Source organism: Antedon bifida, chromosome 10 (genome assembly GCF_963402885.1).
Source record: "Antedon bifida chromosome 10, ecAntBifi1.1, whole genome shotgun sequence".
Taxonomy (NCBI): Eukaryota; Metazoa; Echinodermata; class Crinoidea; order Comatulida; family Antedonidae; genus Antedon; species Antedon bifida.
The window spans coordinates 9,401,915-9,423,840 of NC_136235.1; the positions used below are offsets into that span (position 1 = coordinate 9,401,915).

General features: G+C 34.0%; 1 protein-coding gene across 1 annotated transcript in view; it reads left to right on the forward strand.

The window, feature by feature from the left end:
- The first annotated feature begins 1,953 nt into the window (after positions 1–1,953).
- LOC144853824 (dual specificity mitogen-activated protein kinase kinase 1-like) overlaps positions 1,954–21,926 on the forward strand; it is a 58,439-nt gene continuing 38,466 nt past the window's right edge. Inside the window, exons 1-3 of the mRNA XM_078711671.1 lie at positions 1,954–2,218; positions 14,888–15,119; positions 20,066–20,212. Coding sequence (XP_078567797.1) covers positions 2,127–2,218; positions 14,888–15,119; positions 20,066–20,212 — 471 coding nt within the window. The 5' untranslated portion in view covers positions 1,954–2,126. The remainder of the gene's footprint in view (positions 2,219–14,887; positions 15,120–20,065; positions 20,213–21,926) is intronic.

Here is a 21,926-nt window from a genome sequence, read left to right on the forward strand (position 1 = left end):
CAGGCGACTGAGCGTCGTGTTGACAACACGTATGTCGTGGGTTCGATTCCCACGCTGGTCGGTGGAATAGAGTTAAAGGTATGCGACCAACTGTGTTTGGGGTTCACAGAATTATACGTCCCCCTTTCCACCACACATCTTGAGAAGGCACTAGCAATGCATCTGGTGATGATGTGGTGGAAACGACCCCAAGGCTGTGGCAGGGCCTTAGTGCTGAGGCAGGGAGAGCACATTTTTAACTTTTTTTTTTGGCTTTCGCTACATGTATTTGATCTCATAAATTTTATGTTTAGCGCCCTCAATTTTAATGTAAAAAAAGAAATTAATTATCTTCGTTACGTGTTTAGAAGAGAATTTATGTCTCACCGTAGTTTGGTATGCCGTTCGTTGTTATGTAAATGAGTTTGTGCAGGTGTAGTGGGAAAGATGGTATTGTTAGTAATTCGCGGTCAACACGCCACACTGTTGGATTTTGATTTCGTTAATCAATGTTGCTACATTGACCGTAGCGAAATGTCCGATTCATGCAAGATATTGTATTGTAATATGTTATGAATAAACGTTTATGGTAGTTTGTGTGTATGGCCGCACCGTCCCAGAATAAACATGTTTTAAACAGATAGTTTGTCTCCGATGATTTTTGTATGGGGTTAATGGAGAGTGAAATAAGATCAAATATAGAACATTTGCAAAGATGCCCATTTCCAGACCGATTTCAAAGCTTAGACTAATTCCGCCGCCGGGCTAGGCCTTAGGCATATACGAAGTCGAGTTTTTAAAGTAGAAAACTCCACCTAAAATTTCGAAGTCGCATCTGGATAGTTGAATTTTTAACAAATATCATAAATATCATAGGTGATTATGTATAGTAATAAGTATAAGTATAAGTGCAATTCTGGGCTCTATTTTCATTATTAGCTCTACCCCAACCATGGTGGGCTAGTACTGGAGACTTCATATTTAATTTCATATTTCAATGAATCAATAGGTCCACTTTCCGGGGACACTAAATAAGTATTTAGACAAACGCAAGTTATTAAAATCACTGATATGGCTTGAAACAAATTTGTCTTTTGCATTACGGATGGAGTAACCGACATTGAACATATATACCAAGTTTGAAATATTCTTGAATTCCAGAAGTATTTTTTCTGGATGTTTTTGTATGTGACTATTTCGCTGTGCTCCACCACTGGCGCCAAATTGGATCCACTGAAGCACAATGTATTAACATACGAAAATATATTGAAACTTAATTGTGTCCACTCGGGCACAGTGTATTAACATACGAAAAGATATTAACAGTCAGTTACTTATTTCTATTTTATATCACTGTGCTCCGCTTGAGCACAGTGTATTAACATACGAAAAGATATTGAAACTTAAGTGACTTTATTTCTATTTTATATCACTGTAGTCCATTGGCGCAAAATTGGGTACCCTTGAGCACAGTGTATTAACATACTAAAAGATATTAAAATTAAGTGACTTTATTTCTATTTTATATCACTGTGCTCCACGGACGCCAAATTTGGTCCCCTTGAGCACAGTGTATTTATACGAAAATATTGAATCTTAAGTGACTTTATTTTTATTTTATATCACTGTGCTCCCCTGGTGCCAAATTGTGTCAACTTGAGCACGGTGTTTTAACATACGAAAAGATATTATAATTTAGTGAATTTATTTCTATTTTATATCACTGTGCTACCCTGGTGCTAAATTGGGTCCACTTGAGCAGTTACCGTAGTATTATTTCTATTATTGAAGTTAATAAAGGCATAAATGGCGCTCCATAGGGAAGTAGAGAATGCTCCAGTCGTCAGAATGACGCTCTGAATATACCTCTCTCATTACTGAGATAACAATAAATTTCAATGTGCGCCCTCTATATACTGTAAAATTATTATTATGGGATGAATGAACTCAGAGCTTGGGTTTTGGGGTCACATTTCATCTACGACGGATCGTAGGCTAGGCTAGTTTTATTTGCTTACTTGGGATTTAGTTTTACTCTACAAAAATCACTATTTGTAGGGTAATTTTAAGCCACCATAGAGTGAATATATTTTGATCTAATGCTCTTCTTGTGAGTTTCAACAAAAAGCTATTAAATAGCTGTCAAGATGTCCAAACCAAAGAGGAACATCAAAAACCTAACGATCACCCCTATTAATGAGCCTAAAGGAGACGACAGTAGTACGAGTGTTAATCCAGAGTAAGAGAAACTGCTCATTTGTTTGTGGTGGTCGGTTCGTCCAATTGCTATTAAATAATTACGTTCAACAATTAGATTACTAGGCCTATATAAATAACATCATCAATAGGCTAGGCCTAGCGTAGATCATTCTGTGCATAAAGCATGATATAGGCTAGGCCTATAAGTATATGCCTACTTAGTATTTATTTTTTAACGCATTTACCCATTTTTATTAATTTTATTCACATAGCCTAGGCCTAATACTGATAGGCCTAGCCTAGCTAGACAGTTTTACGATGAAATCAGTCGCAATAAAATCAACTTCCGGTATTTGTATGGCGTGCCGCTAGAGCTATACTTTTGATGATATCGGTTGCGTTTGAAATCGGTCGCGCTATTTTGTATGGATGGAGCGGGATGCATGCTATTTATGTGGATAGTTTTTATTTGGTTAATAAATATTTATTTATCAATCATTACATTTTTTGTTTATTTCACAGGTCTCGGAGAAGGACTATGTCTTTTTTTTCAAAATGGCCATTTCTAAACACGTTTAAATATTAATATATTAATAATTCACCTCTATTTATAATATTTAATATATTAATTAATTATATATTATATACACCACCCTCTCCTTTGTTGTATTTCTTTTATTCCTGTCCACCCAGGCAGTTCTTATGGTATGACTTTATCAGTGGCGGATCTAGGATCTGAAGAGGGGGGGTCTAGGACGGACTATGTCTTTTCAAAATGGCCATTTCTAAACACGTTTAAATATTAATATATTAATAATTCACCTCTATATGTACTGTAATTAATATATTATATAATTATATAATATATTAATTAATTATATATTATATACACCACCCTCTCCTTTGTTGTTGTATTTCTTTTATTCCTGTCCACCCAGGCAGTTCTTATGGTATGACTTTATCAGTGGCGGATCTAGGATCTGACGAGGGGGGTCCCCCTCCCTAGCCTCAGAAAATTTTTGAAATAATAGATGCTCACACACTGTTTAATAGGCTAGAGCAACTGTTTCCATCACATTTAAAAACAAATGTTATATAATGTAAATTTAAATAAATCCTTCCTAAATACTGTACGTATCTTTTTCGATGAACTAATAATAGACTTTGATCGAAAAACACTTCAAACGAAATAAACATTTGGTAATGCGTTCTAAAGAGGGGGGGTCTAGGACGGACTATGTCTTTTCAAAATGGCCATTTCTAAACACGTTTAAATATTAATAATTCACCTCTATTTATAATATGTACTGTAATTAATATATTATATAATTATATAATATATTAATTAATTATATATTATATACACCACCCTCTCCTTTGTTGTATTTCTTTTATTCCTGTCCACCCAGGCAGTTCTTATGGTATGACTTTATCAGTGGCGGATCTAGGATCTGACGAGGGAGGTCCCCCTCCCTAGCCTCAGAAAATTTTTGAAATAATAGATGCTCACACACTGTTTAATAGGCTAGAGCAACTGTTTCCATCACATTTAAAAACAAATGTTATATAATGTAAATTTAAGTAAATCCTTCCTAAATACTGTACGTATCTTTTTCGATGAACTAATAATAGACTTTGATCGAAAAACACTTCAAACGAAATAACCATTTGGTAATGCGTTACTCCGAAAATGCCTTGATAGTGCTTGTGTTGTGTACTGTTGTGTTTTGGTGGTCTGTTAACCTCAGATATATACCCTACAGCCGGGTGAATAACTCAATGTAATTTAGTATTATACAATGATTGCAGTAATCACCGTGTCTATAACACAAATCAATAAAACGCCAAATACGTCATACACTTTTTTTTGGCCGTGTACATACAAGACATTTCATGTTAATATGCCCATGAAATAATAAAAGAACACCATGTTTCTCGTTTATTTTTATTGTTTATACTGCATACCATTATTATATAAAAAACATTCATACGCGAGAAAAAAGTTCACGATATTACACTCCACTCTGTACAGGGGTGTAAATATACCTACGCTCGCGCTAACCGCTCGCCAATTCGCCAATGGCGACTGGAGTCTCCATTTGGCGAAAATAATTATTGCCTCGTTCGCCAAATTGGCGAAAATACATTTCTAGGCCTAGCTTGGTCGGCGTGACTTCTTATGGGAGCGAGAATTCGCCACACTTCGGTACTTTCTGACTCGGGTACACTTTTTACCACAACAGCATTTTATGTGACGACGTCACGATCGCCGTGTTCATTTTTTTAGTTCTGTTTAAACATCGATGACGTTTTAATGACACACAGTTAATGTGATTGGTTCGTGGCCGGCCGTCGTCGACGTGATATGATGAGCGAATATAAGGGGAAGTCCCTATTCTTCGACGTAGAAAATGAACTTCGAGAAGAAAATGTAAACAGAAACATGTGGACGAATACTTCCGTAAACGAGGCTGTTCTGTTATTTAAAAAGGGGAATTTTAAATTTAACAAAGTAATTACCTCAATAGTATAATGTTAACATGTTTAATTTTATTTCCCTTTCGATTATTCTAACCGAAAGTTGCGCTTTAAATTGAATAGCTAAGAAACAGCGTATACTGCAACGGCAACCATGGCCAAAGCGCGTTTCGGCCGCCTACATAGAATGGGTTACGGCCGCTGCATAGCAAATTCAAAGCTTCTTAAATTTCTGCGGTACATTTCTTGTTTTATAGATAGATAGATTGATAAATATTCCAATTATTAAATAATTTAATAAATCGGTAAAATTGACGTTTCGAAGCAAATATTCCATGATGAGAGGCGACATTTTTCGACATGCCTCGTGTGCGGCGAAGACTAGTTCAGAAAGTGGAACAGTCCACTGCGGGGGTTATCCAATCATTAATTAACGCGCTAATACATGCATACCATGCACATTGCCTGGGCGACGGTAATTTAGTAATAAGCGGAGAACTGAATCCCCCGTAAGGAAAATGGTAAACACGACTGATATTTATGGTAGGGATTATTTTTTTCAGGGGTTGGTCTTGTTGGCCTCTTCGCACGAGGTCCACGCAAAGTCAAATAAAACGATGTGTTTTATCAAACAGAAATATAAATTAGCTTCAATTCTATACTAAATTAGCCAGATTTTGATAATGAGAAAGACTCAAAAATTCAATTTTTATCGTTAAAATTGACATTTGAGGCGGATGTACATAATAATAATAACCGATTTACATATCAAAATAAAGAGTATTTAAAGCCTGATAACATGCAACAAAAATTACTCCACCACCTATTATGGACCTCGTGCGATCGGGTGCGAAAATGAGTAGGTGTTTTCCAAAGTTATTTTTAGGATTTCGGCTCGCCGGCTTTTGTACCTCATTTTTAACTCGCGTTTTTTATTAAAATATTGAATAAACATAGATTATAAATATATAAAAATAATCCCTTAAACAAGATCTTTCCAGGCATATAATTTTTTTTCTCATGGGTACATAAGAAATAGTATATTTTTAACTTCAAAGACACGTCACTTTTTGAAATTTCACGAACGTGTTAAAATCCCGGTAACGAAAATCAGGTTCATTGGGATACCTAATAATAATATAAATGTAAAAGAAATAAAATATAAAAAAAATACATGCATTATTTCTTTAATAAACATTTTTTCGAATTTTTATGGTTTTTTAAATTTGGCTAAAGGATTTTCAATTTGGCTAATGTTTTTCAAAACCTTTCGCCATTTTGGCGAACGAAAATTTGACCTTAGCGCGAGCGTAGTATACCACGCTAACACTTCTTCTTGCACACACGGACGACGTACCAGGGCGGTAATTAACTGAAATGGTAAAAAGGGGGATTTTTTTAGAGTGATGACGTCAGCATTCACGCGAGGAGGAGCGAGCTAGACAACGTGATAGTAGGAGTGCGTGTGTTTTGAAAACAACTCAGTTGTGGGTATTTTCCGAAGATTTTAAATCGCGTTTTCTTTTTAAACTCTTGAATTCATAAATAGTAATTAAACTCTTAGCTCTTTCACTATGTAGGCCTATTTACTAGCTCTAGGCCTATCCTACTCTTCTTAATTAAAAGAGTCTGGTGCGTCGAATCCACGTCTAGCGACGCGGTCGTGGGTGGTTGCATTTTTTTTTTGAGAATTAAGGGGGGTGGCTAGCCACCCTATTCACCCCCCTAGATCCGCCACTGGTTATCCAAATTTCTTCACTTGCACTGATGAAGGGCTAGTGTTGCCTGAAAGCTCTGCTAAATTTTCTGGCTGTTTTACTTTATCGTTTTGATTTAGCTTTTTGCTTTTTTTTTTCTCCATTGAGATCCAGCCACTGATACATTTTTTCAGTAATTTGCCTTTAGATTTATATAGAGAATATACGTCTGTGTCTGATTGATACCACAATTTAATATTTTGTTTTCTCCTTTTAAAACTATGCAATACATTATAAACAAATATTTTAAAACTTTTGGTGAAAATATCATATCCAAAAATATATTGATGACATTTTTCGTAGGAACGGGACAGACATTTTTGTTAAGGACGGGACATATCATTTAAATCCTTTTTATTTCATAATAAAACCATGCATCTTGTTAACATTTTTGCACATAAATATACTCCAGTTACTTTTTTTTCAAAGTAAGCTCCAATTATTCATAATAAAGTATTTTATTAAAATTGTTTATTAATTTCATACTTGCTTTTCAAAATTCATAATTGTTACTTCTGAGACATTTCGATTGGGGGTTTTTCCTCACTTGTGTTTATTTAAGTAATGGCTTTAAAATTGTTATTTAATTCCTAATTTTAAATCTTAATTTTCAACTCCTAAGGATATTAAATTGCAATAGATTTAAACAAGTTTTTTAAAACTTGTATTTTTTTATTAAAAAAACATTACTATCAAAATTTATTGAATGTTACGGATGGGACATTTTTTTTATGGATGTGATGACAATATTGTAAGAATTAAAAAGTGTTTTTGTACTGTAGGCTGAGAAGTACTGTACAAAGGTGTTAACTGTTGTTTATTAATCACAAAACATTGTGGTCTGTATTTAAAATAACAATCCACAAAAGAACAAACCTAAATCCAAAACAACATGACCAGTATGAATGGGAGTATTGGGTGCGGTCATCGCTTTGTAGATTTCATTCTTTGGTGAATTTGCAACCAAGAACCTTTTATAAATCAGATACTAAATAATTAAGATTGAATTTTAATAGAAGTAGGCCTACAGTTATTAAATCCAAGCAAGGATAGAAGAAAATTTCAGATGCAACTTGGATCCACTAACAAATTCAGACGTCAAACGCCAATTTTTAAAGATTCGCCTTAAATGTGTTAATATCTTGAAGTCTTGTTTAATATGCCAAGCATAACATTTATATTAGTGTAAATAAATATTTTGATAACATTTTACAATATTGCTTCTCGTTATAACTCTTCGAATAATTAATTTTATAAATAATATTTCATATTTATGAATTTTAATATTTTCACTTGACATAAACTTTTAAACAGTGTTTCAAAGGCTGAATTATATTTTGATTTGTAAATAAAAGATTACATTGATGTAAAAAACTTATTTTTAAATTTTTTTAATAGCAAAATTATACAATTTTTAACGTGGACAAAGTTGTCCTGTCCGCGACGTTAGAAATGTCCCGTCCGCGACGTTAGAAATGTCCCGTCCGTAACGACATATAAATCATATTTATTAATAAATTTGCAGTTCAATTTTTATAATTAACATTCAGTTATCTAAAACAACTATCTGGCAACATAATAATACAAAACAAATTTTATAATCTCTTTTAAATGAGGAGAAATATTACAATACGTAAACCTTCTCAAAAGTCATGTCCATTTGCCGTCCTGTCCGCGATGCATACAATTTTCATAATAACATTTTTTTTGTACAGTCTTTTTTCTTTTTTTGACTTTCATAATAAACATTGCCCATATATGTATACATTTATTCTACTTTGAATCTTGTATTCTTTTTTATTTCTAAGATATGTCTAGTTATATTCTCAAAAATGTCCCGTCCGTAACAAAAAAATGAAAAAAATACTGTGGAATGCCCCGAAACCATGCAAAATTTTCCCCCATAAATATACTGTAGTTACTTTTTATTTCACAGTAAGCTCCAATTGTTCATAATCAAGTATTTTATTTAAATTGTTTATTAATTTTATACTTGCATTTCAAAATTCATAATTGTTACTTCTTAGACATTTCGATTGAGGTTTTTTCCTCGCTTGTGTTTATTGAAGTAGTGGCTCCAAAATGGTTAATTCTTAATTTTAAATCTTAATTTTCAACTCCAAGGATATTAAATTGCAATAGATTTAAAAAAGTTTTTAAAACTTGTATTTTTTATTTAAAAAAACATTACTGTCACAATTTATTGAATGTTACGGATGGAAAATTTTTTTTATGGATGGGATGGTATTATTTTAAGAATTAAAAAGTGTTTTTGTACTGTAGGCTGGTAAGTACTGTACAAAGGTGTTACCTGTTGTTTATTAATCTGGTCTGTAATTAAAATAACAATCCACAAACGAACAATACCTAAATCCAAAACAACATGACCAGTATGAATGGGAGTATTGGATGCGGTCATCACTTTGTAGATTTCATTCTTTGTGAATTTGCAAACAAGAACCTTTTATAAATCGGATACTAAATAATTAAGATTGAATTTTAATATAATTATAAGTAGGCCTACAGTAATATTAACTCCAAGCAAGGATAGATTAGAAGAAAATTTTACATGCAACTTGGATCCACTAACAAATTTAGACGTCAAACGCCATGCCAATTTTTAAAGATAACTTTTAAATTAATGTAAATAAATATTTTGATAACATTTAACAATATCGCTTTTCTTTATAAACTCTTCTATTAATTTTTTAAATAATATTTCATATTTATGAATTTTAATATTTTTACTTGACATAGACTTTTAAATAGTGTTTCAAAGGTTGAATTATATTTTGATTTGTAAATAAAAGATTACATTGATGTAAAAAACTTATTTTTAAATTTTTTTAATAACAAAATTATACAATTTTTTAACCTGGACAAAAGTGTCCTGTCCACGACGTTAGAAATGTCCCATCCGTAACGACATATAAATTTGCAGTTAAATTTTTATAATTAACATTCAGTTATCTAAAACAACTATCTATGAATGACGAGCAATTCAACAGCTTCCAGAAAACTTTTTAATCATGAGTTTCACTTTTTTTCTGAGATATAACATTGAAATGTACTGTAATGATGAAAATAAGTGACTTAAGTTATTCAAGCTTTTGAACATGATGACGTCATCAAAATCCTATATTTTATATTCGAGTGGCCATACGATGACGTCACAATGTCCGGTTAGCCATATGATGCATGATCCGATTATCTACAACTCATGAACTTCCAGAATATGTAATAGAAATAAACTTCACCATTTAGTTTAGAAACTATTTTTCATCAAAAACATGCGCGAATTGTCCAATTCGAAGTGCTCGTATGACGTGATTTTAAGTCGAAATTGTTTAAAAGTTGGTAAAATTACTATAAAAGGCTGAAAAAACAAAATTCACATGGAAAAAGATGTTTTAGCGCTACGTACACACTGCGCGTGTAAAAACTTTCTGCGCGATTCTAAAGTCATAACAAAGTTTCCTGCACATTTACAGCTTGAGGTCAATCTTTTGACAAAGTTATACAATCTTATGTTGACAAGGATTAGAGATACAGCTGCAACAAAATGTTGGGAAATAAAGAAGAATAAGATAGAAAAAAAAAATATCCTGACAATAACAAGAGATTATCCAATAAAACGTGATCCAGAATTTGGATCCGTATTGCCTCCAACATGTAATCGAGTTGTTCCTGATATAACTTGTTGAGTAATGCTGCTAACTAACAAAACAAACACACACGATCGACCACACAACCTCTCGCCATTCTGGAGAAGCTAGTTAGCTGAAATATGCAAATCAACTGAAATATGCAAATTAAGGGTAAAAATATTCTTTTTTTGTTTTTTTTCATTGTGCTTCGTTATTTTTTCGGACCCACCCAGCAAGGGTGTGGTGCTGTAATACAGGGAGGGAAATTGTATTACAAGAAAAAAAAAACATTCCAGTCTATTTCGTGCCTAGATTACCTGTATAAACCGACAATAGCCAGTGCTCTCCAGAGGGAGGGCTTTAGATACGAAAGTGAAAAGTTCCTAGAACACCCCTGTATTATAACTGACCAGTCCGCAATCACACCATCATCATTTTCTTTTGTAATGTTGAAGCGTTACGACGTACAGTATGATACAAACGTGATACGTTGTTGTACTTGTACTACACAAAGTTCCATAACTTACGTGCTGATTACCAGACGCCTTGTGATAGGATATTTAGTGTATTCTTACACCGGTTGCAGTGCCAGCATTTGTTATATTGTTTGATCCGTTTTGAATCGGGATCTTCCTTGCAATAAGGAAGATTAAAAGAATATTTGCTTACGATATCAATTCTGATTCAACAGAAAGAGTCCATGAATTCAAACTACTTGGTGTATATATCAACAGTAAATTAACATGCCACTCTCATCTAGATTATGTTTGTAGTAAGGCAAGCAAAATTCTTGGTTTTGTTTCAAGATGTAGTAAAACAATGTCTTGGATGGCAATGCTAAATCTTTACAAAGCACTAATATTACCTGTTACGACTTACTGTTGTTGTATGTGGACACCTACTGAAATATCTCATATGTATAGACTTGAAAGGGTTCAGAGAAAGGCCACTAGAATAATTATGTACAGAAAAGAAGGAATTTGGGACACTTCATATTTATATAGGTTAAAGACCCTAAATATTTTAAGTATTGAAGATATATTTTAAGTGTATAGACTCACATTAGGTTTTAAAATAATGCATGGCCTCTGTCCCTCATCCAATGAGTTTGTGAGATCAAGTGAGAGGTGTGAAGGGCGGTTAATACATTGGAAGGCTAAGACCAATACATTTTTAAATTCATTGTTTGTTATTTTCCCTAGATTATGGGAGCAACTTCCCAATGAAATTAAACAATGTGCTACAATTTCAGACTTTAAAGCCCAACTCACCAAACATTTGATCTCAAAATATTAAGTTGTTATTGTTTATTCAATGCAGCTTATTTTTAATTGGTGTATCTCATTATAACTTTGTTTTGTTTTGTTTTTACTTAATTTGTGCTACTTAGTTTTGTTAATTTTGTATTTTATAAGTAATGATGGAGTAAGAGCAGTTTTCTGTTTGGGCTCATGCCTATTACTTGCTCCTGGCAAGATGAATTGTGAAATGTACTTTTATGAACTTTTGCCGAATAAATATTATTATTATTATTATTAATACAATTACAAGAAACTTTAAGATGTTATGTCAAGTCATAATCTTAATATAGTTCATACATAAAGCTAGTCTGATTATAAGGTTTCACTGAAATGCATTTTTTTCTAATAAATCCGGTTTAACACTTAAACTGTTTTTCATGTTAGAAACTGCCACCGCCAGTGTTTTATTTAACCAATTTCAATGTTTTTACTATTGCTGATTAAAACTACATTTGTGATCTGATTGATATGTCATAAAGACTAAAACAATCATAAAGATTTTAGCTTTACAATGGCACCAAGAATAAATTAATAGCAAATGATCTCTGTCTTTGGCAGTCAAAGTGTTAATGAACTATACATCTTTCTCAACATCTTCCGTTTTTGAAAAATGGCAGCCATTTTGAAGTGTATTTTACCATCTTGAAACAATTTATTTCCAGTGATACTAGTTTCTTGCAAAATATATGTTTTAATGACTGTGGTTGAACAACTATTTGCCAAAATCGGAAGCTTTATTAGTGATATTGAGTAAAATTGAGAGAAAACGGCCATTTATGCAAATTAGTAATTTTTCTTCATCTCCCGTTTTCCTCCCTTTATGTTGTTCAGATGGGTCTTAGGAAGTACCTACAACAAAAATAAATTCTGTTCTAATTTTGTCTAGGTCAAACCGTAGTTTGACCATACTAAAAGGTAATATTCATGATTAAAATGTTTTCTCGAAGCTGTTGAATTGTAGATATGAATTCATGTACAAATTTTGCATATCAGATGTTGTGACATCATCGTATGGCCAGTTGAATTATAAAAGTCATATATTCATATTTTGCGTCATAGTTCATGACATTTAAAAGAGCGTGCATCCATATTCTACGTATCCAAATTTCTTCAACACGTTATATGTTGTTGCTCAGATAATTCCCTTCCAAAATTGCTATCTATGTGTTTCATTTTGATGAGGTCATCGTGTTAAAAATTGGAATAAAAGGCGGGTCTCGTTATTTTCACCTACAGTATGCTGCACTATATGTAGTATGTATACAGTGTATGCTGATAGACACAAAATAGAGGGCACACTAACATTTTATTTTCTTCAGGTCACAACACAATGGCATAATCGTTTTTCTGTGCGCAATATTCTAACGTATGACGTGCACGTGGCATTTACGCGGTGGATAACCTAACTCATCTATAGTGACGAGTTCAAATCTAGTTCGGTATTAAAATTGTACTTGTTGTAGCAAATACCAAATGTCCTAAATACCAAGCCCTGCCAACTTAAAGTGTTAATTTAACAAAATGTGATATATATAGAGTCCTAATAGCATTTCCAACAATAAAACCTCAACTTCATCGCGATATAGACACCAAAAATGTTATATAATCGACAAGCCTCGCATTGCGAAACGAACTGAGTTGATGCATACATTGCGTCAATAATGTATGTATTGCATCAATAATGTATGTATTGCGTCAACTAGTAGGCCCATCATTCGCCCTTTATAGTGTACTGGCAGAGTTGAGTAGGCTTGACACTCGACGCAGCTCTCCTGTCATAGGCCTACTGTGTATGGTGGCTGGACATTTAACATTTTTGGTGTCTATGACCCCATTTACACTTATGTTTGGGTCCAGGGCCGGTCCTGGGCCGGTTGCAAATATTTACCTTTTAGGCCAGCCCAGAGTGTTTACACTAGCGACGCAGATTACTGGTCGTAAATAATTTTATCGGAAGTACCATTGCATGCTGGGATACGAAGTACAGTTTGTTTACATTTTTCTCTCTCGATCGTCAATTAAACTTTCCGCGCAAAACAACCGTTTTATATTTATACTGTATTGTTGTTTTTTGTCCCGTTCAAAACAAAATAAACCCCACTGTTTTATATATAATACCAAGTACCTCCTCGTATGTCCAATTGGAACCACGATTTTCAGACATCTTATAAAAATTGGTACAAAAAATTTTAACTATATAAATGATGAAGAAAACAAATTGTCGCGCGAAAAGGAGGAATGTATGTACCGAGAATGTCGGATCGTCATAACAACAACCTCATAAAAAGGTCAAACGTTGTTCACGGTTTACTGCGTAAACCAGCCCGAAACGTAAAAGCCGCTCCTGAACCCACCTGGAGAGGTGGCTCAGATCTGCGTCCGGCCCAGGGCCGGCCTAACTTTTTGGAGTATTTACACTTATCAATTGCCGACCCAGGGCCGGCCTAAATCGTAAGTGTAAATGGGGTCTATGTCGCGCTAAAATTGAGGTTTTATTGTTGGAAATGCTATTAGAACTCATATTTCGTTAAATTGGCAGGGCTTGGTTGGTCATATTAGTTGATGCAATACAGATGCAAATGTGATAATGCCCACAAATGTAAAAAAAACAATTCATGTCAAATTTAGTGCTAGACCCAAACAATTGTGATACATAGGTACTGTAAGCTTAGTATTTTACGAGTTATTACTACTGTATATTAAGCCGATGTTTGCAATTAGCTGTGAGCATGCACGTTACGTCAAAGTCACATATTGCAATAAACACCGAACATCTACTTGGAACTATGCATACATAATAACAGTGAGGTATAACTCCCTGGTAATAGTAAGCCAACTACTTAATTAAACCACAAACCTTAAGTCAATGTTATATGACCTTTTAGTATCGTGCAGGCGCGCAACAAGCAACAAACATCGACTTGGAACTATATGTACTTAATAGTATGCCAATAAGTTAATAACCATAATCTTGACATTGTACTGTAGTATCGTTCTTGCGTGTGCAGCAAATAACAATCGACTTTGATATACACGTACATAAATATTAGTAAGTCAACAAGTTAACAAACAAATGCTAAAGTATAAGTAGCAATATTACCGTGACCTTGAAATAATGTTCACGCAAATGTCGACTTGAACTATATGTACAAATGCAAATAACACTGACCAAGTAGGCCTAGTATCGTGCGTACGAGCAGCAAATAGCAAACATAGTAATTTTAACATTTGTGCGTGATGCGTTTTCACATTTGTGGGTTCAGGAGGTACGATTTTTTTATCTGAAAACGCTATGTGTTTTTGTTTTTTTTTTACACTCGAAAAAAAACGAATCAAATTGTTATGCTCGAAAAAGTCGTAGGACGAAAATCGTCTATATGATGACCCTTACAGTAATTTAACATTATCCAATGTGATGGCCCCTTAAGTTAACAATTATGATGACCCCCTAAGTTGATAAGTTAAAAAATGTTGACAGAACGGTTGGTATGTATTAATAACTTCTGCCTTTTTGTTTTTTGTGCAGTAAACCGACCACAAATTCAGCAGAGATTATTGCAAAAAGGTTAGACAAACTAGACTTAGATGATGAACAGAGAAAAAGATTACAGTTGTTTTTAACAAATAAAGCCCAAGTACTTGACACAGGTGACCTAGGTCAAGATGATTTTGAGAAATTGGAAGAACTTGGTGCCGGTAATGGTGGTGTAGTTACAAAAGTTAGACACAAACGTAGTGGGCTTATTATGGCTAGGAAGGTAAGTTCAACTGTTTATTTAATAAAAATGTCAGGACACAAAGTAGCTATTTCGTGCACTGTAGAATAAATAAAAATAATCAGTTACAGTACTGTACCTTGCACATAGATCTAATTTTCGTACTGCATATACTGTACTGTATGCCTAGTAGGAAAGCATTTGGGACCTTATTTTTTAGTAATTCGGCATAAAATAGTATACAGATATTGCCTGCTTTTAGGTGAAATAAAAGATTTGACATCCTTGAGGGAATGATATTTTGTTCGAGGGAATTGTTATAAATATATTTTCGCGTGCCCTTTATTTTTGCGACTTTCGCGATTGAACAACGATTGCGAAAATAAAGGGCGCGCGAAAATCGCGAAATTCCCAACGATGTTGTTTACAGTCGATCAGACCTAGCCTAGGCCAAGTTAGCCAGGCCTAGCCTAAATATGGAAAAAATAAAACAAAATAGTTACGATTCTTTGAAACATTTACGAACCCTGATTATTATATATATTATTTAATAATAATAAAACATTAAAATAAATTGTGACTGAAAATGCTAGCTAGGCACTACTCAACTTGTGCTGCCTCGCTCAAAACAATGATGAAATTCCTCCTGTTTTTTTAATTGATCGCTAAAATAATGTTCGAATTGGAATAAAAAAGCTTATGACATTTCTTAGGTAATATACTTGCTTGACGAAGTAAATATTCTATGTGCGTAAGCCTAGGTTGTGGTGTGTAGCAAACGGAAAAAATACCATCGCCATGCTCTTCACCACCACAGAGATCTGGTCAACGACACGTCCGTTCGTTGTTTCTTGTAGAGAAACAACAATAATGTGGTAGAGTACATTAATTATGGGGTGTTCACTATCTAAGAGCCTATTAAACATGTGCATCACCCACTGTGTAGCCAAAACATTTACAATATAATTTATTTACATCCCTAAATTTAAAATCGCGTATTCTGTAATTTTACTTGACACTATTCAATTGTTGTTTGACGTTCATCGTGAAGGCAAAATACATTCGCCAATTTGGTTCAACAAATTACACAAGAAACTCAAATCGGGAAAATAAAAGGTTGCAAAATAGTTAATAAAATCGTGAACATTTTTGGCTTTAAGGTATCCACTTATTTAATTGTTACCGCCAAACGCGAGTTGCCACACCCAAATCAATATCAAACTCCTTGAGAATTTGCTGAATTTTATATGTTTAATGACGGGGACACGATAATCATGCGAAAATTACTCAGTCAATATCACCGTACTCGAGGACATACGATTTATGATCCTTTCAGCAGTAGTCATGTGATGCAGTTTCAACCAATCACATTCACATATTTACATAGGCTATGTAATATACTCTAGTAGCTAGATCAACTTTCGTATGGACTGAGGTTGAGAGAATTTGACTTCAGAATGGTTTAGTGTGGTCAAACAATAATTTTTGGCTTGGTTACACATTTTGAAAATCTCGACAACCACTGGTCACAGAGAGGTTATTTTGGTCTTAATTTGATCAGAAGGTATACATTTATATTCAGTAATGGGACAACATTTTAGTAAAAAATGACCGGAAATGCCATGTATGACTTTTGACCCACAACCCAGGGCATGTATATATCTCTGTAACTACTGGTCGTAGACACTTAAATTTGGTATCAAATTGTTCGAAATATACATTCATTCTAATAAAAAATTTGTTTAAAAGATGACCAGAAATACTAATTAATTACTAATGTTTTAAACAAAAAACATATCTCTACACAACTTATCCTTAGACAGTAATGTTATGCATTAACTGATGCTTTAAATGGTTTTATAATATGAATTAAAACAAATCCTTTACTGTTTGTAATTGTACTTTTTCTTATAATAATGCTAGAAAATACTGTATTGTTGACCTCCATGGGCGATCAAACATTTTTATAGAAACGTTGAGCTACCTTTGAGAAATCTAGAAGTAACTTACTGTATTTATCCGAATAAACACCACAGGCCTTAATTGTTTTTAGGGGGGTGGGGGGGGGGGGGGGGGTGGTGTTCCCACAAATGGGAAAACGCCCACAAATGTGAAAACAACCACAAATGTGAAAACGCCCACAAATGTGAAAACAACCACAAATGTGAAAACGTATCACCCACAAATGTGGAAACGTATCACCCACAAATGTGAAAACAGCAGCCACAAATGTAAAAAAAATTCCAAATCAAATTTAGTGCTAGGCCCAAACAATTTTGATCGAGTTAATGTTAATGTATTGATATACATTGTATTGAGTTGTTTCAATAATTGTGTGTTCACGATACGTCTAAGATGGACGCGTTGGATTGGATGAACTATTACGTATATTAAAGTCCCCTTCCTACAATTTGTAAAAAAAAAAAAGTTTTGTAAAAATAATACATATATATATTACTTTAAAAACATTAAACCAGGTCATTCCTTGTCTTAAATGTACGTTTTATGGTAAATTATGATAACAAGTGAGAAGCAATGTACTACCTACGGGTACGGCCTATGGATGGTCTTTAGGCCTAGCCTAGCTAGGCTTAGTTTTGTAGGCCTAGCTGGTAAACATCAGTAACGTACGGACATCGTACGCTAGCTATATACCTAGCCTGACGTTGTATAGTTGCTGCATTAATTGTCTTTCTATTTTTGCCAGACTCCGTTGATACAAATTGGGGAAAACCCGGTATTTTCGCTGAAAAGTTAGGAGTCTGTTTTGGCCTCACAATCGATCGAAAAGTGGGTGAATTACAGAAGAAAAATAAAAATATCAATCCGCACGCAATGCATTTTGGGATTTATAGCGGGCCGCTATAATTATTAGAATCAACTTATTTTTCACATTTTTAACCGTTTAAAGACAAAAAATGTTATCGCTATAGGACCATATAGTATTATTTTTACATTAAATATAGTTTGTGATCTTAAATTAGATCTAAAAAACGTAGGGAAGGGGTCTTTAAACCAACGAGTTAACATGCAAATATCGCACGCACGAGCACCAAATGGTAATAATCCAATGCGTTAACGACGACCCTAACAGACGTATCGTGAACACACAATTATTGAAACAACTCAATACAGTAATGTATTAACTCGATTAAAATTGTTTGAGTCTAGTACTTATTTTGATTCTCTATTTTTTTTCACATTTGTGGGCGTTATCACATTTGTGGGCGATGATTGTTTTCACATTTGTGGGCGCTGTTTATTACATTAGTGGGTGATGCGTTTTCACATTTGTGGTTGTTTTCACATTTGTGGGTGATGCGTTTTCACATTTGTGGTTGTTTTCACATTTGTGGGTGTTTTCACATTTTTGGGTTCAACATGGGGGGGGGGGGGGTTACTTTTTTTGAGTGCAATATTGTAACATGAAAAAATAAATAGACCCTAGATTCAGCAAACACATGTGCACGCATGGCATGTTTCGTTGGCGGTGTGATCCATTTTTACCATCATATTACCTTCTATGTGAATGGGTCTTAGACCGGCAATAATACTGGCTTGCTTACTGGGATATTGCCGCAATTCTATGTGAAAAGGGCTTTTGACATGTTTTAGGTAGTGAATGCCGACAACTAGAAAAAGGGCACTCCGAGAGTGCATACCTCCGCATACTGTAAAATTGCACTACATAATATTTCTCCAGAAAAAAAAAAATATATATTTTCTTATTTTCAATGTGTCTTAATGCTGTGTGTGATTAGGCTATTTTCACTAGAAGCATGTGTATGCGAGTTTGTTGTAATGGATATGTAACCAGCCTTTCAACTAACAAATAATTTCAGTTGAAAATAAATAATATTAAGAAGTGGTCCAAAATTGGGACCGTCTGGATTTCCTCCAAAATTTAATGGAGTGGTCCTTGACCACATATCTATCTGTATTTTCATTTTTATAAAATATCTTGCAATAACTTTTTGAGTAATCCTGCTAACAAACAAACAGACAGACAGACAAACACAGGCAATCGACTACTGTACATACCTCCTTGGCGGAGGTAAATAAAAGCATCAGAAGTGTATTTTAAAAATATGCAAAAGACAGTGTTGATTGTTGACAAATTGTAGATTCATATGAACAATGGGAGGGAGTGCAAATGTGTCTCATATAGTGTCTCAGGATAATGATGTGTTATTGTTTTATATCATTATACAGTTTGACACTTTGAAAGGATTCGTTAATGGAGCCTGTGATAGAAACATTTCGTTACAAAAGCATAAAGAGGAAAACCAATCATAAGAGAAACAAATTATATATCATTATTAAAATTAGAGTATTTATTTGAATAAACACCTGCTTTGAATAAAAGCCTCCATCGCATCAACGAACCCCCCCCCCCCCATAGAACATCATTTGCAATAAATGTCCCCCTCCCCCCCCCCCCCCCCAATTTCTGAAGTCAAATTCTCTGGACCTGAAAGTGCATACGAAAGTTGATCTACAGTAGCTACTAGAGTAATAGATTGAATTCATTTCTTATTAAAAAATTTGTACTGTACATCGTAGATAGTTTGTGATGAAGAATTATTACCTTCGCCAAAGAGATTATATTGTTGTCCTCCAATATTCAGTTTGGTGTGTGTATTTTTTTGTCTATAGTATACAGTAATGTATTGTAAGACGGATCTTTACCACATTTCAACGGAAGACCATAATTCAATTTTTGAGGCAATCCCAATTCTGGACCACTTTTGGACTGTGTGACGTTGTTTTTGTTTATTTTCCCTGTTTATTTTCCCTGTTTGGTAGTTTTAAACAATGGTCATTTTAAAACGAAGCGTATCTTTTTACTTTTCATTCATTTCAAAAGGTGCTATTATGTAATTTCTAATTGATCTTTTTTAGGCATGTTGTGACTCTCTGAATGTACATTTTATTTAAACATTTATAGTACAGTACATCATAATCATAAAATTATGTTATTATTTCAGTTGATCCACCTGGAGATTAAACCTGCAATTAGGACTCAAATATTTCGTGAGTTGACTATATTACATGAGTGTAATTCACCATACGTCGTTGGCTTCTATGGAGCCTTTTACAGTGATGGAGAGATCAGCATTTGTATGGAGCATATGGTAAATCATTCTTTTCACCTTTTTACTTTGTATTATTATAATAACCATTTACAAACTAGATTTGAACTCGTCACTACGGACGAGTTAGGTTATCCGCAGCGCAAACGGCACGTGCACGTCATACGTTAGAATATTGCGCGCAGAAAAACGATTATGCCATTAAAAAAAAATGTTAGTGCGCTCTCTATTTTGTGTCATGTCTAAGTACAGTTTACACTATATATTGTATAAGTACTACATACAGTGCAGAATAGGTGAAAATAAGTGACCCAAGTTATTGACTCTTTTGGACATGATGACATCATCACAATTTTAAAAATGGTAGATTATGCGAAAGATAATTGATTGGCCTAGACAATATAACAAAATGGGGGGAAATGGAATACAGATAAGTGGAGATGCGCTCTATTAAATGTGATGAGCTATGACGAAAGAGACAAAAATCCTCTATTTTATATTCGAGTGGCCATACGATGACGTCACCATGTCCGGTTAGCCATATTGATGCATGATTCGATATCTACAACTCATCAACTTCCAGAATATGTAATAAAAATAACTTTCACCATCGTATGACGTAATATGAAGTCGAAATTGTTTAAAAGTTGGTAAAATTACTAGAAAAGCCTGGAAAAACATAAATCACGCGAAAAAATTATATTTTTGCGCTGTATGCGCACGTGCGCGATTGCGCGTGCATGAATTTATGAAATGCTCAAAATGACATGTAACGCGTAGAAAATTGATTAGAAGTTGATTTTTCGCATTTTTAAATTTTCTGCGCAACCTGCCATTTTTAATCCATAGAAAGTTTGCACTTGATATGACTTAAATTTTCACCAAGTTTCAATACAAAATGACTTTTGGTTTTTAATCTATGATCAATCATTGGAATTCATAAAATCGCGCGTAACTTACGCTGCGCAACTTACGCTGCGCAACTCTGAAATCGTTGAAAAGCTTGGCTGCACATCTATAGCTATAGGTCAATCTTATGACAAAGTTATACAATCTTATGTTGGCCAGAATTAGAGATACGCTGCGAACAATATTCGGGGAAAGAAAGAAGAATAACATGGAAAAAAAGGGGTTATCCGCCAAGTGCGGATAATCAAAAAAAAAAAAGATCTTGACAATAACAAGGGGTTATCCGCCAAGTGCAGATAACCAATACTAGATTTGAACTCGTCACTACGGACGAGTTAGGTTATCCGCAGCGCAAATTCCACGTGCACATCATACGTTAGAATATGGCGTGCAGAAAAACGATCATGCCATTGAAAAAATGTTAGTGCGCTCTCTATTTTGTGTCACCTCTAAGTATATACGGTATAACACTATATATTGTATACGTACTACATACAGTGCAGAATAGGTGAAAATAAGTGACCAAAGTTATTGACTCTTAATCATTATGACGTCATCACAAATTTAAAAATGGTAAATTTAAAAATGGTAAATCATGCTAAAGATAATTGATTGACCTAGACCATATAAAAAATGGGGGGAAATGGAATACGGATAAGTGGAGATGTGCTCTATTAAATGTGATGAGCTATGACGAAAGAGACAAAATCCAATATTATATATTCGAGTGGCCATACGATGACGTCACAATGTCCGGTTAGCCATATTGATTCATGATCCGATATCTACAACTCATCAACTTCCAGAATATGTAAAAAAAATAAAAGTTCATCATGTAGTTTAGAAT